We start from the raw sequence: 13,917 nt of genomic DNA, 5'->3' as shown, positions 1-13,917 counted from the left end.
CCAAAGTCCCAGGGTAGGTTACAGCGATTAAACACAATACAGTGGTACCTCAGGTTAAGAACTTAATTCGTTCTGGAGGTCCGTCCTTAACTTGAAACTGTTCTTAACCTGAGGTACCACTTTAGCTAATGGGGCCTCCCACTGCCGCCACGCAATTTCTGTTCTCATCCTGACGCAAAGTTCTTAACCCGAGGTACTATTTCTGGGTTAGTGGAGTCTGTAACCTGAAGCATCTGTAACCCGAGGTAAAGGTAAAGGGACCCCTGACCATTAGGTCCAGTCGTTACCGACTCTGGAGTTGCAGCGCTCATCTCGCTTTATTGGCCGAGGGAGCCAGTGTACAGCTTCTGGGTCATGTGGCCAGCATGACTAAGCCGCTTCTGGTGAACCAGAGCAGCGCACAGAAACACTGTTTACCTTCCTGCAGGAGTGGTACCTACTTATCTACTTGCACTTTGACATGCTTTCAAACTGCTAGGTTGGCAGGAGTAGGGACTGAGCAACGGGAGCTCACCCTGTCGTGGGGATTCGAACCGCCAACCTTCTGATCGTCAAGTCCTAGGCTCTGTGGTTTAACCCACAGCGCCACCCGTGTCCCCGTAACCCGAGGTATCGCTGTATTAAAAACATTTGAAAACAAAATTCCTGAAATAAGTTTGGTCCTGAAAATATACTTCTCAAGTGTCAAAAGTTAGGGTAAAGTAGTGTGTCTTCCGCTTTTGCTGGAAACAATACAATGAAGGTGTCAGACACACCTTTACAGGGAGGGAGTCCCACAACTTAGGGGCTGCCACAGCGCAGGCTCTCTCCTGGGCTGCCACCCCACAAGCTTATGAGGACAGAGGAACTACAAAGAAGGCCTCTGTTGCTGATCTTAGCATCTGAGAGAGTACATAGGGAAGGAAGTGGTCTATTAGGTATTTTGGGGCCTGAATCAAGGGTCTGGAAACTAAGTCTTACGAGAGCGCTTGAAGGAGCTGGGCACGTTTAACCTGGAAAAGAGGAGACTGCGAGGAGATATGATAGACGTCTGCAAATATTTCAAGGGCTGTCACATAGAAGAGGGAGTAAGCTTGTTTGCTCCTGCTCTGGAGGGTAGGACTCGAACCAATGGCTTCCGGTTACAAGAAAGGAAATTTCAACGAAACAGTCGAAAAAACTTTCTGACAGTAAGAGCTGTTTGGCAGTGGAAGAGACTCCCACAAGAGATGTGGACTCTCCTTCCTTGGAGGTTCCTTAAGCAGAGGTTGGGTGGCCATCTGTCAGAGATACTTTAGCTGAGATTCCGGCATTGCAGGGGGTTGGACTAGATGACCCTTGGGACCCTTCCAGCTCTAAGATTTTACAATTCTGTGAGACATTTGGTGCACCAGCAATATGCATTTGATTACATTTTCGCCCATTTGCACTGTGCTTCCTTTGCACTGAGATGCATGGGATGGAATAATGTAATGACCAGGTAAGTTATGTAATTAGATAAGTTATGTAGTTTTGCCACAACAAGACATATACCGTATTGGCCTGAATATATGCCTTGCTTTTTTTCCAAATTCTGACAGTGAAAAGTTAAAAGTGCTGCTTAAATTTGCGACCTTACAAAAATTGGCTTTTACGATATCACGCTAAAACAGACATACGGTAAAATGGAACCGGTGTTCTGCGGAATTTTATGAGAGCGGCTTATATTCGGGTATTGTCTTTTTTCTTTCCCCCCCCCCCTTGAATTTTAAAGGTGTGGCTTATATTCGGGCCAATACGGTAATATAGGTTTTGGTGGAAGGTGAACTGCAGCTGAATGGAAGCAGTGCTGCATGCAGTGAATATAGAGCAGATTATCCGATTCAGAGTCCAGACTGTAGATGGAAGACACAGAGAGTGGCCAGATGTTCTCTCCTGCTGTGAACATGGTTTTTGGAGCTGCTGAGCTGTGTCTTTAGCTGCCCCTTTGACCACAGGAAAAGCTAGACCATCTCATAAGAGAGTGTTAAGGAAGGCAGGAAGGTAGGTTAAACAGAAATCTACAACAGAGAAGGATCAAAGGAGTGGGGAAGTATTCTCTTTGAATTACCTGCTTCATTCTACCTCAGCTTTGAAGCTCACCACTAAGACTAGCAGCTGGGGTGTGGGGGGGTGTGGGGGTGTTTTCCAGGTCTTCTGCAAAATACAAACACAAACAGCTTTTCAGTTGTCATCTGTCAGCTTTCCAATTGTAGCTGCAGAGACAGGGCAATTTATTCCTGTGGGGTCACATGCATCAGGTCTCTAAAGTAGAAGTTAATTTCAGCTGTTCACACAAAAAAAGAAGATTCTGGGAGTTTGTGGAGAGATGGTGGTGTGGGCAGTTGATAGTCTCTGACAGTAACCTGAATATTTGATACAGTAGCATTTGACCACATCAAGGGAGGACGGAAGTGTCTCTCCTCGAGCTCAATAAATAAGAAACACGGAAGGAAGCAGCTTGATCTCCCTGTGTCCACAGAGTAACAACACAGTGCTCATGGTTGAAAGCTGAGTTTTCTCCTGAGAAGATCAATCAAAAATCGCAAGAGCCCTGCAGGTGGATCAGACCAAAGACCGTCTGTATTCCCATGGTGACCAACCAGATGACTTTGGGTAATGGCTCTGCTGTGGAAATACTTCAAGGCAGAAATCCAGAACCCTGCTCAGCAGAGAGAGAAGGAGGGGGAGACTAGCTTTCCATATATATATATATATATATATATATATATATATATATATATTATATATAAGTTTTTATTGGTTTTCATACATATATCATCATTATTCAACTTAACCAAACAATTGTTTTATTAATTCCCCTTACCCCCTTGACTTTCCTCCATTTACATTTCTGGTTTGTTAAACCACTAGTTGCATTCTGCTGCTTATATATAGTAGCATATTATCACATAATTGTCTTTCTTGTTCTCTCTAATTACATTATGTATGTTTATTTAAACCCTGCCAAAGAGTCCATACTTTTACATTGTTTCTGCAAATATGTTACAAAAGGTTCCCATTCTTTTCCAAAGTCACTATTATCTTTTTCACGCAATTTATCTGTCAATTTTGCTAATTCTGCATATTCCATCAATTTTCATGCCATTGTTCATTGGATGGTATTTCTCCCATCTTCCAGTTTTGTGCTATTAAAATTCTTGCTGCTGTAGCTTTCCATATTTTTGAATTAAGGCCATTAAGTCCAGAGTCTCCCAAATTGCCTGACTGCCCTCACTGCCTCTGGAAAACCCACAAGGGGAACAAGGGAACAGCTCAGTGACAGAGCATATTCTGTGCATGCAGAAAGGCCCAGGTTTGACACACATGCCAAGCATCTCCAGGTTGGGGGGGGGGAGGTAAAGGACCCTTGAATGGTTGTCTAGTCCAGTGTTTCCCAACCGGTGTTCCGCGGCACACGAGTGTGCCGTGAGACGTTGCCTCGTGTGCCGCGAGATGCCTGGAGGGAGGCGGGCGAGTCGGGCGGCGAGAGGCGGGGCGGCGGCGGCGAGGAGAGGCCGCGCCTTCTGCTGCTGCCTGGCGCTCCTCCTCGCAGCCGGCAGCGCTGCCTGGGCGCCTCCGCGCGACTCTGCCTCGCTGGGTTTGGTCTCCCAGCAGAGACGGGTCACACGCGCCCCTCCCTCCCTCCCTCAGCCTGCGCGGAGGGAGAGCCAGAGAGAGGCATCGCTCCTGCGCTCCGAGGCGGATTGAGCGCAGCTGAGAGGAGCTGCCGAGGGAAAAAACTTTCACTTTTGTGCGTCCCTCCCGGCGTGACGCTGCGCGCTGACGTCACGGGGCGGGGCTTTAATGGTGGTGTGCCGCGAGATTTTTTTTCAGTAAACAGGTGTGCCGTTGCCCAAAAACGTTTGGGAAACACTGGTCTAGTCAAAGGAGACTAGGGAGTTGTGGCGCTCATCTCGCTTTCAGGCCGAGGGAGCCGGTGTTAGTCCGCAGACAGCTCTCCAGGTCATGTGGCCAGCATGACTGAACTGCTTCTGGTGCAACAGAACCAGAGCACAGGGAAACGCTGTTTACTTTCCCACTTCAGGGGTACCTATTTATCTACTTGCACTGGTGTGCTTTCCAACTGCTAGATTGGCAAGAGCTGGGACAGACAATGGGAGCTCACTTGATCGTGGGGATTTGAACCACCACCTTCTGATCGGCAAGCCCAAGAGGCTCAGTGGTTTAGACAACAGCACCACCCACGTCTCCAGGTAGGCCCACTTAGCTCAGACCAATTCCAGTGACAGCAGGTAAAAAGTTGAAAAACCAGCGGCACAGCTTTCCCCCATTAACTCACTTCTACAAAAAGAAACACGCTGCATGTGTACCATACATTTAAAGCACCCGGGTTTCCCCAGAGAATCCTGAGAAGTGTAAGGGGGCTGAGATCCTCATTCTCTCCCCCCCCCCCAGCTACAATTCTCTGAATCCTTAAGCAAGGTATTCCCCTTCCCAGGGAACTCTGCAAATTGTAGCTCTGAGAGGAGAGTAGTGGATCTCTTTAACAACTCTCAGGACCCAGAACAAATTCAACGTCCCAGGATTCTTTGGGACAATGCATGTCTGTTGAAAGTGGCATAATTTTGCTTTAAATGTGTAGTGCAGATGGGGCCTTTAACTCTTAATTTTTTTAAAAAATGTACCCTGCTCAGTTTTAATTTGCAATATGTCGCTGTGTTTTTAGGTAGTTTTTACAAACCATTACTGAATGTTGCTGGGGGTTTTTTTATTGTTTTCATGTAACTCAAGAGATTATTATTGTGTGAAGCAATTAGATATTTAAAATAAAGAAACGGCAACAGCTCTCCGGGTGACTGGGAGCTACAGCTCCCTACTGCCATCTGCTGACTACTTTAGATGAAACCAAGGAAAAATATCTCCCAAAGGGGCTGGGAGGTTGGGGGGAGAAATCTTGGTGCTACTTAAGGACGGGAAGGAGAAGCAGAGCTACCCTGAAACTGGCAAAACAAAGCTGCTTGTTGTTTTCTAAGAAAATAGCTTCTTCTTTTTCAAAGAAAATAAATCCTCTCTCTCAGGTCATATCTTCACAGTCCTCATGAAACCGAAGAACTCTACCAAAGTCCTGAGGCTTTATAGGGCCTGGATAAATCCTATTGGACCTTGAAAATCACCTGACAATTGCCCAATCCCTTAAGTGCAGCTCCTCAAGAGGGAGCAAATCAGCCATCTCTAGGGTGATCTCCTTGTTGTCATGGGGATGCAGAGTGCTGGGGGCTGCCAGAGACTCTGATTTTAGATCTCCAAGCCCACCCAGGGACAGTAAAATTTGTGTGAAATTTGAGTTTTGAGGAATGGCTGTGTTTCCGTTCCTATCTTGTTTCAGAAAGTGCAAATTAAGTAAGTTTGCCTTCAAATGAAACCTGAACTGAATTTCTGTCCCCATTCCTCTACACATCCCTGTGTCTTATGAAGGGGTCAAGCCCAGCACTTACTGCCTTCCCCTGTTCAAAACGACTCCAAGGCAAAACTGTACTTGACTAGCATAGAACCTGAGTCTGGGACCACATATCCACATGCCCTTGCATTTTAGTCTTAAAAGCAACTGGGAAAGGGTGGGGGTCACAGTGCTGGTCAAGGGGGTTAACCCTTTCCACTCCATACCATTAACCTGCTTTAAATCTTTAAATACCTCTCCCAAGCCACTATTCTCTGCAGGCAAAATGCAACTGCTTGTCCTTTTTTCTTTACTTTCCACAACTAATCACAGCTTTGGAGGAGGAGTGATACAGTGGTACCCCGAGTTAACACCTCAGGTTACAGGCGCTTCAGGTTACAGACTCCGCTAACCCAGAAATAGTACCTCGGGTTAAGAACTTTGCTTCAGGATGAGAACAGAAATCGTGCGGCGGCGGCGTGGCAGCAGCGGGAGGCCCCATTAGCTAAAGTGGTACCTCAGGTTAAGAACAGTTTCAGGTTAAGAACGGACCTCCAGAACGAATTAAGTTCTTAACCCGAGGTACCATTGTATTCTCTCCAGAGATATAGAGCTGGAGGAAATTCATAATCATCCCGTGCAGAAATGCAGTCCTGATCCACTTCGTCCCTCCCTAAGAAACAAAACCCCACATACACTTGCTTTTCAGGCTAAAACAGGGGTCAGCAAACTTTTTCAGCAGGGGACCGGTCCACTGTCCCTCAGACTATGCAGGGGGCCAGACTACATTTTGAAAAATATAAATACCCTGCAAGCCGGTCCCTCAGTTGCCTCCGGACCTGGAGGAGGAACGCTCTCTGCACGCGCTCAGGAGCACTTCTCGGTGTCGCCCACTCTCCAGTATTGTTGACAAGCAGCAGCTGCTCCATTGGCCTATCCCCACAGAGCTCCCAGGTGGCATGCACCACAGACTGCGGCCTGTTGTCCGAGGACAGGTCCACGGGCAGGCTGCGCACACAGAGCACTGGGCAGGCGGCTCACAGCTCACCCTCCAACTGCTCCAGTGCAGCTGCCGAGGACACCAGCAGCAGCAGCAGTGCCAAGCCAGGCACCAGGTGCAGGGGCAGCAGGTTCACCAAGCTCTGGCTGAAGCCCCACAACGTGCCCGTCACAATGCCCATGGCGCGGCCCAGACCTGCCGCCCACCAGCGTCTCTGTCCATGACCATGCCAGGTTTACCTCAGCGCGTGGGCAATGAGGCTTCAGATTGGCTGCAGGAGCGTCAGCATCGCTGCCCACCCAGAGGCATCTACGGCTTCGGATAGGCTGAAGGAGCTTCCTGCAGCCAAGCTGAAGCCATGCCAGTGTCACAGAAGTCAGTCCCTGTGAGGCGAGGCATCCGCGGCAGTGCCGGTTTACCTCAGCTCGCGGGGACTGACTGAGCAGACGGCAGGGTCCGCGGGCTGGATCTACGAGCCTGGTGGGGCACATCCGGCCCCTGGGCCTTAGTTTGCCAACACCTGGGCTAAAAGGTATCTCAGGCGATCTGACCGTGGATGGTTCACATCACATTTACCGTATTTTTTGCACCATAACACTCACTTTTTTCCTCCTAAAAAGTAAGGGGAAATGTCTGTGCGTGTTATGGAGGGAATGCCTACGGGTGGCATGCCTACGGATTTTCCTCCTCTAAAAACTATGTGCGTGTTATGGTCGGGTGCGTGTTATAGAGCGAAAAATACGGTAGTTTGGCCTTAAAATATTAGAATAATTGGCACCCACCCCAGTGACGGAGCTGGGTGCTCTGGCACCCGGAGCGGCACACATGCCATGCACCCGGGGGTTGGGGTGATCCGCCCACAGGTGTGGGGACCATAGCTGTCAACTTTCCCCTTTTCTTGCAAGGAATCCTATTCAGAATAAGGGAATTTCCCTTTTAAAAAGGAAAACAATGACAGCTATGGTGGGGGAGATCCACCGAAGGGGTGGGGCGATCCACCCACAGGGCCAATGGACGCGGCTGCACAATCCTCCCTGGGGGGCAGTCTCGGCATGGGGGGGGGCTGAATGTCACCCCTCTTCAGGCTGAAGGGGGTTGACATTTGGCACACACACGCCCCTGCGACTCACAAGCCTACAGCAAGCCGGGGAAAGGGGGAGATCCGCAGCAGCTGCTTCGCCCCTTGCTGCTTTGCCGCATGCTGGGTTTGGGGGAGTCACGGGAGGTGGGGGGCACACCAAATGTCACCCCCCCTTCAGGATGACACCCAGGGCGGCCTGCACCCCCCCACACACCCACAAACACACCTTCCTACGTCCCTGACCCACCCACCAGAAGATGTATCCCTGTCTCACTGTGTGTTTGAAGTTCTCTTTTTTAATCCATCAGAAGCCAGGGTAGAAAAAGAAAGGCTTTGTTATTGGCAGCCGTTTGAGAGAATGAAAGCATTGAGTGGCAACCACAAAGGAGGCCTGTCTTTGTCCTGGTGAGAAAATAATGAAGGTTGAGGAAAGTTGGCTTTGAAATGTCACAGCCAGCAGGCAGAGAACAATGAGGCTGGCTGAGATGGCAGCTGTTGAACAGGTATTCTGCATTGCCTCTCTCTGCAGCCAGGACAAATCTGGGGTAAGGCATTGTTAAACAAGTTCTCTGAATGACAATGAGCTTGCCTTAATATACACTAGTGGCCAAACTTGTGGAAGCCTTTTGGAAAAAGTGTATTTCCGAGGTTTGATGGCTCATAACACCACTCTCTTTTTTTGGAGTAATACCATAGAATTATATATCAATGGAAAGATAATTTAATGAAGAATGTAATGCAATAACTTTTATGAAGGATTATTTATTACAACAGCAGTCATAAAGAAGAAATGTGAAACACATAGAAAAAATGAGATATATAGAAATTCTCACCATGTCAGTTAATACTTAGTTGGAATAAATAAATAAAAAATTAAAAAATGTCTAGTAGCACCTTAGAGACCAACTAAGTTTGTTTATACAGTGGTGCCTCGCAAGACGAAATTAATTCGTTCCGCAAGTTTTTTCGTCTAGCGAATTTTTCGTCTTGCGAAGCACGGTTTCCCATAGGAATGCATTGAAAATCAATTAATGCGTTCCTATGGTCAAAAAAAGTCCAATCAAAGCCAAATTTGGTACAACAATAGTTTATTAACTGCTATTTAAAGTCACACATACTTTAAAGAGCATATCAAAAATTGAAGGAACAATAAATTAAATTTCTAAACATGACAGGAAAAACATTTAAAAATCAAAAAAGGGTACATTACATCAAAAAATCAAAAAAGAAGTTTTGGGAAAGCTTTAAAAATCACCAAAGTCTTCAAAAACCTCAACTGTTCCCCCAGCCACCCACCACACAGAAATTCAAACTCAGAATTATTTTTTTTGAAAAAAAACAACATGGCCCAATGGTCACAGAAAACCATAAAAATTCAAAAAAAAAACAAACCCCACACAAGCTCCCAGATTCTTGCAAACCCCTCCTGAACTGTCCCCCCAGCCACCCACCACACAGAAATTCAAACTCAGATTTTTTTTTTCAAAAAAAAACCAACATGGCCCAATGGTCACAGAAAATCAAAAAAATTCAAAAAAAACCACACAAGCTCCCAGATTCTTGCAAACCCCTCCTGAACTGTCCCCCCAGCCACCCACCACACAGAAATTCAAACTCAGAAATTTTTTTTTTGAAAAAAAACAACATGGCCCAATGGTCACAGAAAATCATAAAAATTCAAAAAAAACCACCCAAGCTCCCAGATTCTTGCAAACCCCTCCTGAACTGTTCCCCCATCCACCCAGCACACAGAAATTCAAACCCAGAACTTTTTCCAAAAAAACAACAACATGGCCCAATGGTCACAGAAAATCATAAAAATGCAGAAAAAAACCACACAAGCTCCCAGATTCTTGCAAACCTCTCCCCAACACCAAGTCCTTGAATTCTAAACACCCCAACCCAAAATCCAAAAACCCCAAAAAAAGTTTTAAAAGTTTAACTTACCAAACAGCTGCAAAAGAAGTTTTGGAAAAGCTTCAAAAATTCAGCAAACTCTTTAAAAAGCTCAAAAAGGCCACCACACTGCAATGTGTTGCTCCTCAAAGTCAAGTCACAACTGCACCTCTTCCAGCAATGCACCCTGGGTATTAACGGTTTTACGAAAAAGGAAACCAACTTGCAAGACGTTTTCGTCTTGAGAAGCAAGCCCATAGGGAAATTCATCTTGTGAAGCAACTCGAAAACAAAAAAACCTTTCGTCTTGCGAGTTTTTCGTCTCGCAAGGCGTTCGTCTTGCGGGGCACCACTGTACTTAGTTGGGTAACCTTTAACTTTAATTACGGCCTTACAAAGCCTTCCCATGGCGTAAACCAAGTTTTTTAGTTCTGCAGCTGTAATAATGTGAAACCAAGATTGAATTATTGCCTCTATTAATTGGGTTTTATTGCTGGGTTGCTTCTGACTAGCAAGTGTATTTAGTCCACTCCACAGATTTTCGATTGAGTTAAGGTCTGGGTTATTCCCAGGCCATTCCAGCAATGGAAAATGATTCTCAGGAAACCACCTTTTGCACACAGCAGCAACATGATATGGAGCTGAATTCTGTTGACATAGAAGTGCTTCCTTATCTTGGAAAATATGTATTATATATATTAATATAACATTTTATTTTGAATTGTTCTCGATATTGCCCGTTTTGAGCACTCTTGCAATTAGGGAGTTTTAAAAAAAGAAATCTGACAAAGAATAATGCCCACTCCGAAATTAAGCATATGCAAGAAAACCCATTGATTTCATTCAAGGCTACCTCTTTGAAGGGCAGAAATTGTATTGCATTGGTACAGGATGAAACAACTTTGCTAGCAGGCACAGAGTTTTGAAATACGGAATTTTTAACATACATTTTATAGGCGGAAGGCATGTTTTCTAGGTGGTACAGGGTATATCTTTGACAACAGAAATCAGGATGCTTGCCAGAGTTTGTTGGACTCCAACTCCCAGCAGCCAGCAAGGGCAATGGTCAGGGATGATGGGAGTCGTAGTCCATCTCTAGAAGGCCACAGATGTTCCACACTCCTCTCTTACAGTCTTTGACAGCTCTGGGGGATTTAAATTATTTTCCTGGGGCCTCTGGTTCCCACCAATCCCAGCCAGCAGGATGAACGGTCAGAGATGATGGGAGACCAACAATATCTGGAGGGCCACACACTTCCCACCCGTGTGCTAAATATATTAAACCCCTTTCAAATACACTGGTACCTTCATTCTCAAACTTAATCCGTTCTGGAAGTCCGTTCCAAAACCAAAACGTTCCAAAACCAAGGTGTACTTTCCCATAGAAAGTAATGCAAAATGGACTGATCCGTTCCAGATTTTTTAAAACAACCCCTAAAACAGCAATTTAACATGAATTTTTCTATCTAACAAGACCATTGATCCATAAAATGAAAGCAATAATCAATGTACTGCAGTCACACAATCAATCAATCAGTAGCTGAACTAGGTTCAGCACAATCACAAAAACAAAACAAAAAAGCTGCAAAAACAAAAATGCAAAATAAATAGCAAAAACAGACAGACCTCAGCCTAACACTCAAAAGGGAAGCGTGGCACTCAAATCGGAAGTGTAACACTCCAAACAGAGCATGTTCGGCTTCCGGATAAAGTTCGCAAACCGGAACACTTACTTCCAGGTTTGCAGTGTTTGGGTTCCAAGCTGTTTGATTACCAAGGCGTTTCAGAACCAAGGTACCACTGTAGAATAAGCAACCTTCAGTGGGGTTCACCACCAGACACCATGAAAAGCAAGTTATTCTGGATCACTGTCATAGTCTTTCACTTAAAAACTGGTACCTCTTTTTCTCTCCATCAAATGTCGGTGACTATACGTCACACAAAGGAGCCATGTGTTGGAGGGACAGCTGTGGAGCTTTGGTGATGACGACATGGCTTGTGACCTTTAGAGAGATTGGAATAGGAGTTCATTTCCTTCAATAATTACAGTGATTTCTCACTTCCCCCATAACGTTTTGACCCCAGCCAGAGAGAGCCCTTGTCCTGTGCTCCTGCTTTCGACACCGTTTCATCAACTGCAAACATCGCTCAGCCTTCTTGCTCTGAGCAAGCACCCGGGAAGGTTGTCCTGCACCATGCAGGTTGAGGCATCTTTCCCGGCTTGGGAGAGAGAGGAGGGGTTGCTAAGCAACCACATGCTTGTCTCTCTTTCCAGGTGTCCCATCAGCTGGTTGGGGAAATCAACCAACCAGCCACCTGACCTCCTGGCTAAAACAATGGCTCTATTCACTGTTGGGGTAGGAGGTGCGTGGATTGTGCATGCACAAGGTGAGGAATCTGAGCCAGTGGCCTATTTAATGATGGGTCACCAGCTTGGCCCTATTCAGCCCTCGTCTCCTGCACCTTGAAGCGATGAACTGAAGCTCCAGACATCATTTTGACCTACTGGCATCCCCTGCAATGGTAAGATAAAAAGGTAAAGGGACCCCTGACCATTAGGTCCAGTCATGACCGACTCTGGGGTTGCGGTGCTCATCTCGCTTTATTGGCCGAGGGAGCCGGCGTACAGCTTCTGGGTCATGTAGCCAGCAGGACTAAGCCACTTCTGGCGAACCAGAGCAGCACACGGAAACGCCGTTTACCTTCCTGCCGGAGCGGTACCTATTTATCTACTTGCACTTTGACCATGCTTTCAAACTGCTAGGTGGGCAGGAGCAGGGACCGAGCAATGGGAGCTCACCCCGTTGCGGGGATTTGAACCGCTGACCTTCTGATCAGCAAGTCCTAGGCTCTGTGGTTTAACCCACAGTGCCACCCGCGTCCCATTTAATGGTAAGATGCCCCTGTTAAATTCTTCTCCGATGGCTACATGAGCTGCAGAATATCTCAAGCATCTCAAGCGTGACTCTGGCATCCTATAGTTGTGGAGATAAGAGAGCAAGGGGCAATCTGGAAATAAAATGACTGATGATGTATCTATCACTCATCCTCCAACACTCCCTGCCAATTCAAAGTCAGAAACATTGGTAAATCACTCTGCCTATTTTTTGTCTTTTGCAGGGGTGGTTTCTTCAAACATTCTTGGTGTGTGTCACTAGATTTGTCATGAAATATAATTAGATTTTTTTGACCAAATTTGATTCAGATTCCATTGTGGTCCAAGCCACACACATCCTTCAGGTAATGCCCCTTCTGCAGTGTACTAACAGGCTAGTCTCTATGCAAAAGAACAAATGGAAACAAAATTTCTGACATCAGAAATAGCAGCATTCAGAAACCAGAAGTGGGGTCATTTCAATCTCTCCAGACACTTCTGACTTAAGAGTTTCCTTTCTCAAACAGAGGGATTTCAGAGGGAGACTCCAGGATGAAACTGTCTGGTTAGAACCAATCAAGAAGTCTGAAGCTATAAGCTTAGCCTTGAATTGAGACTATGGTTTCCTGTTCCCGCTGCTGGGGGTAAATTTACACAGCAAAACCTGAATGATGGGGTAGTCACCAGTTTTTGTTGCTGTGAATTGGCTGCTTTGCTTATCTACAATTGCTGTACTTTTTGAACTTTCATTCCCATACAGCCCCATTTCTCTCTCTCTCTCTCTTTCTAGCTAGGGGTGTGGATTGTGTGTGTATTAACAGTGACTAACAAAGCAAAATTATTACCATATTGCATTTGCTGAAGCTAAGTGATGGCAGGTATTACTATGTCCCAAAGTGGGGCCATATGGTCTCAAGGTTAAAAGTCTGTAAATCCAGACATTTTATCTTGTTTCCAGTGTTCCTGGAACAAGTTAGTTTCTCTCTTGCAGTACCTGATAAATCAGAGGGGCTGTGATTTTCCAGACCAAAGTGCTTTGCAAGTAGTTGTTCTGATAGATTTATTTTTGTCAAGTTTGCAGTGGATTTACAGTATGATTGCTAAAACATGTGCGTAGGTCAGTTGATGTTCTTACACACAAACTAACTGTGGCATCCTGGGCTCTCACACTCAGTGTGATAAATGACACTGGAGACCTGCAGGGAGTGTTTTGTTTCATTTAGTAAGTCCTGACAGTCCTTGTGTTCTTGAAGGGAACTGTCTCCATAAGATAAATACTGATAAAAGTCCAGTGGTTGGTTTTGTCAGGATGTGACCCAGAATGACTGATGGGTGGCTTACATCTCGCTTTCATAAACTTGGAGGCTGGCAGAAAAGTATTTAACAGTATATCACGCTTTTGAAATGGACTTTAGACTTTGAAAGCTTATGCTGTAAGACCATTCTAGCCTTTAAGTTGCAACAAAACTGCTGTCTCCACCCACCCTCCCAAATGGTGTTGGCCTTCAGCTGTCTCCCTCTGTGAATAAATGTCATGTGTGGTTTAACCCTCAGGTTCAAAGCCACAATCCTGGTCCCTCCTCAGAAGCAAAGGGGGAAGAGAGATCACGGGCGTCGAAAGGGAATGGTGAGCTGTTTGATGGGATTGGACCTAGCAGTTATAAAAG

At 45.9% G+C, this 13,917-nt stretch overlaps 2 protein-coding genes across 2 annotated transcripts in view; one reads left to right on the top strand and one right to left on the bottom strand.

Moving 5' to 3' along the window:
• LOC310695984 (G protein-activated inward rectifier potassium channel 4-like) overlaps window positions 1-13,917 on the bottom strand; it is a 165,095-nt gene that overhangs the window by 78,232 nt on the left and 72,946 nt on the right. The gene's annotated exons all lie outside the window — the stretch shown is intronic.
• The window catches only part of TMPRSS5 (transmembrane serine protease 5), a 14,131-nt gene continuing 11,984 nt past the window's right edge, over window positions 11,771-13,917 (top strand). The window contains exons 1-2 of the mRNA XM_083481124.1: window positions 11,771-11,898; window positions 13,805-13,877. Of these exons, the coding sequence (XP_083337250.1) occupies window positions 11,896-11,898; window positions 13,805-13,877 (76 nt within the window). The 5' untranslated portion in view covers window positions 11,771-11,895. The remainder of the gene's footprint in view (window positions 11,899-13,804; window positions 13,878-13,917) is intronic.

The sequence above is a fragment of the Podarcis liolepis genome (assembly GCF_965112155.1).
Source record: "Podarcis liolepis genome assembly, chromosome: 16".
NCBI lineage: Eukaryota > Metazoa > Chordata > Lepidosauria > Squamata > Lacertidae > Podarcis > Podarcis liolepis.
This window is presented reverse-complemented; position numbering and strand designations above follow the sequence as displayed.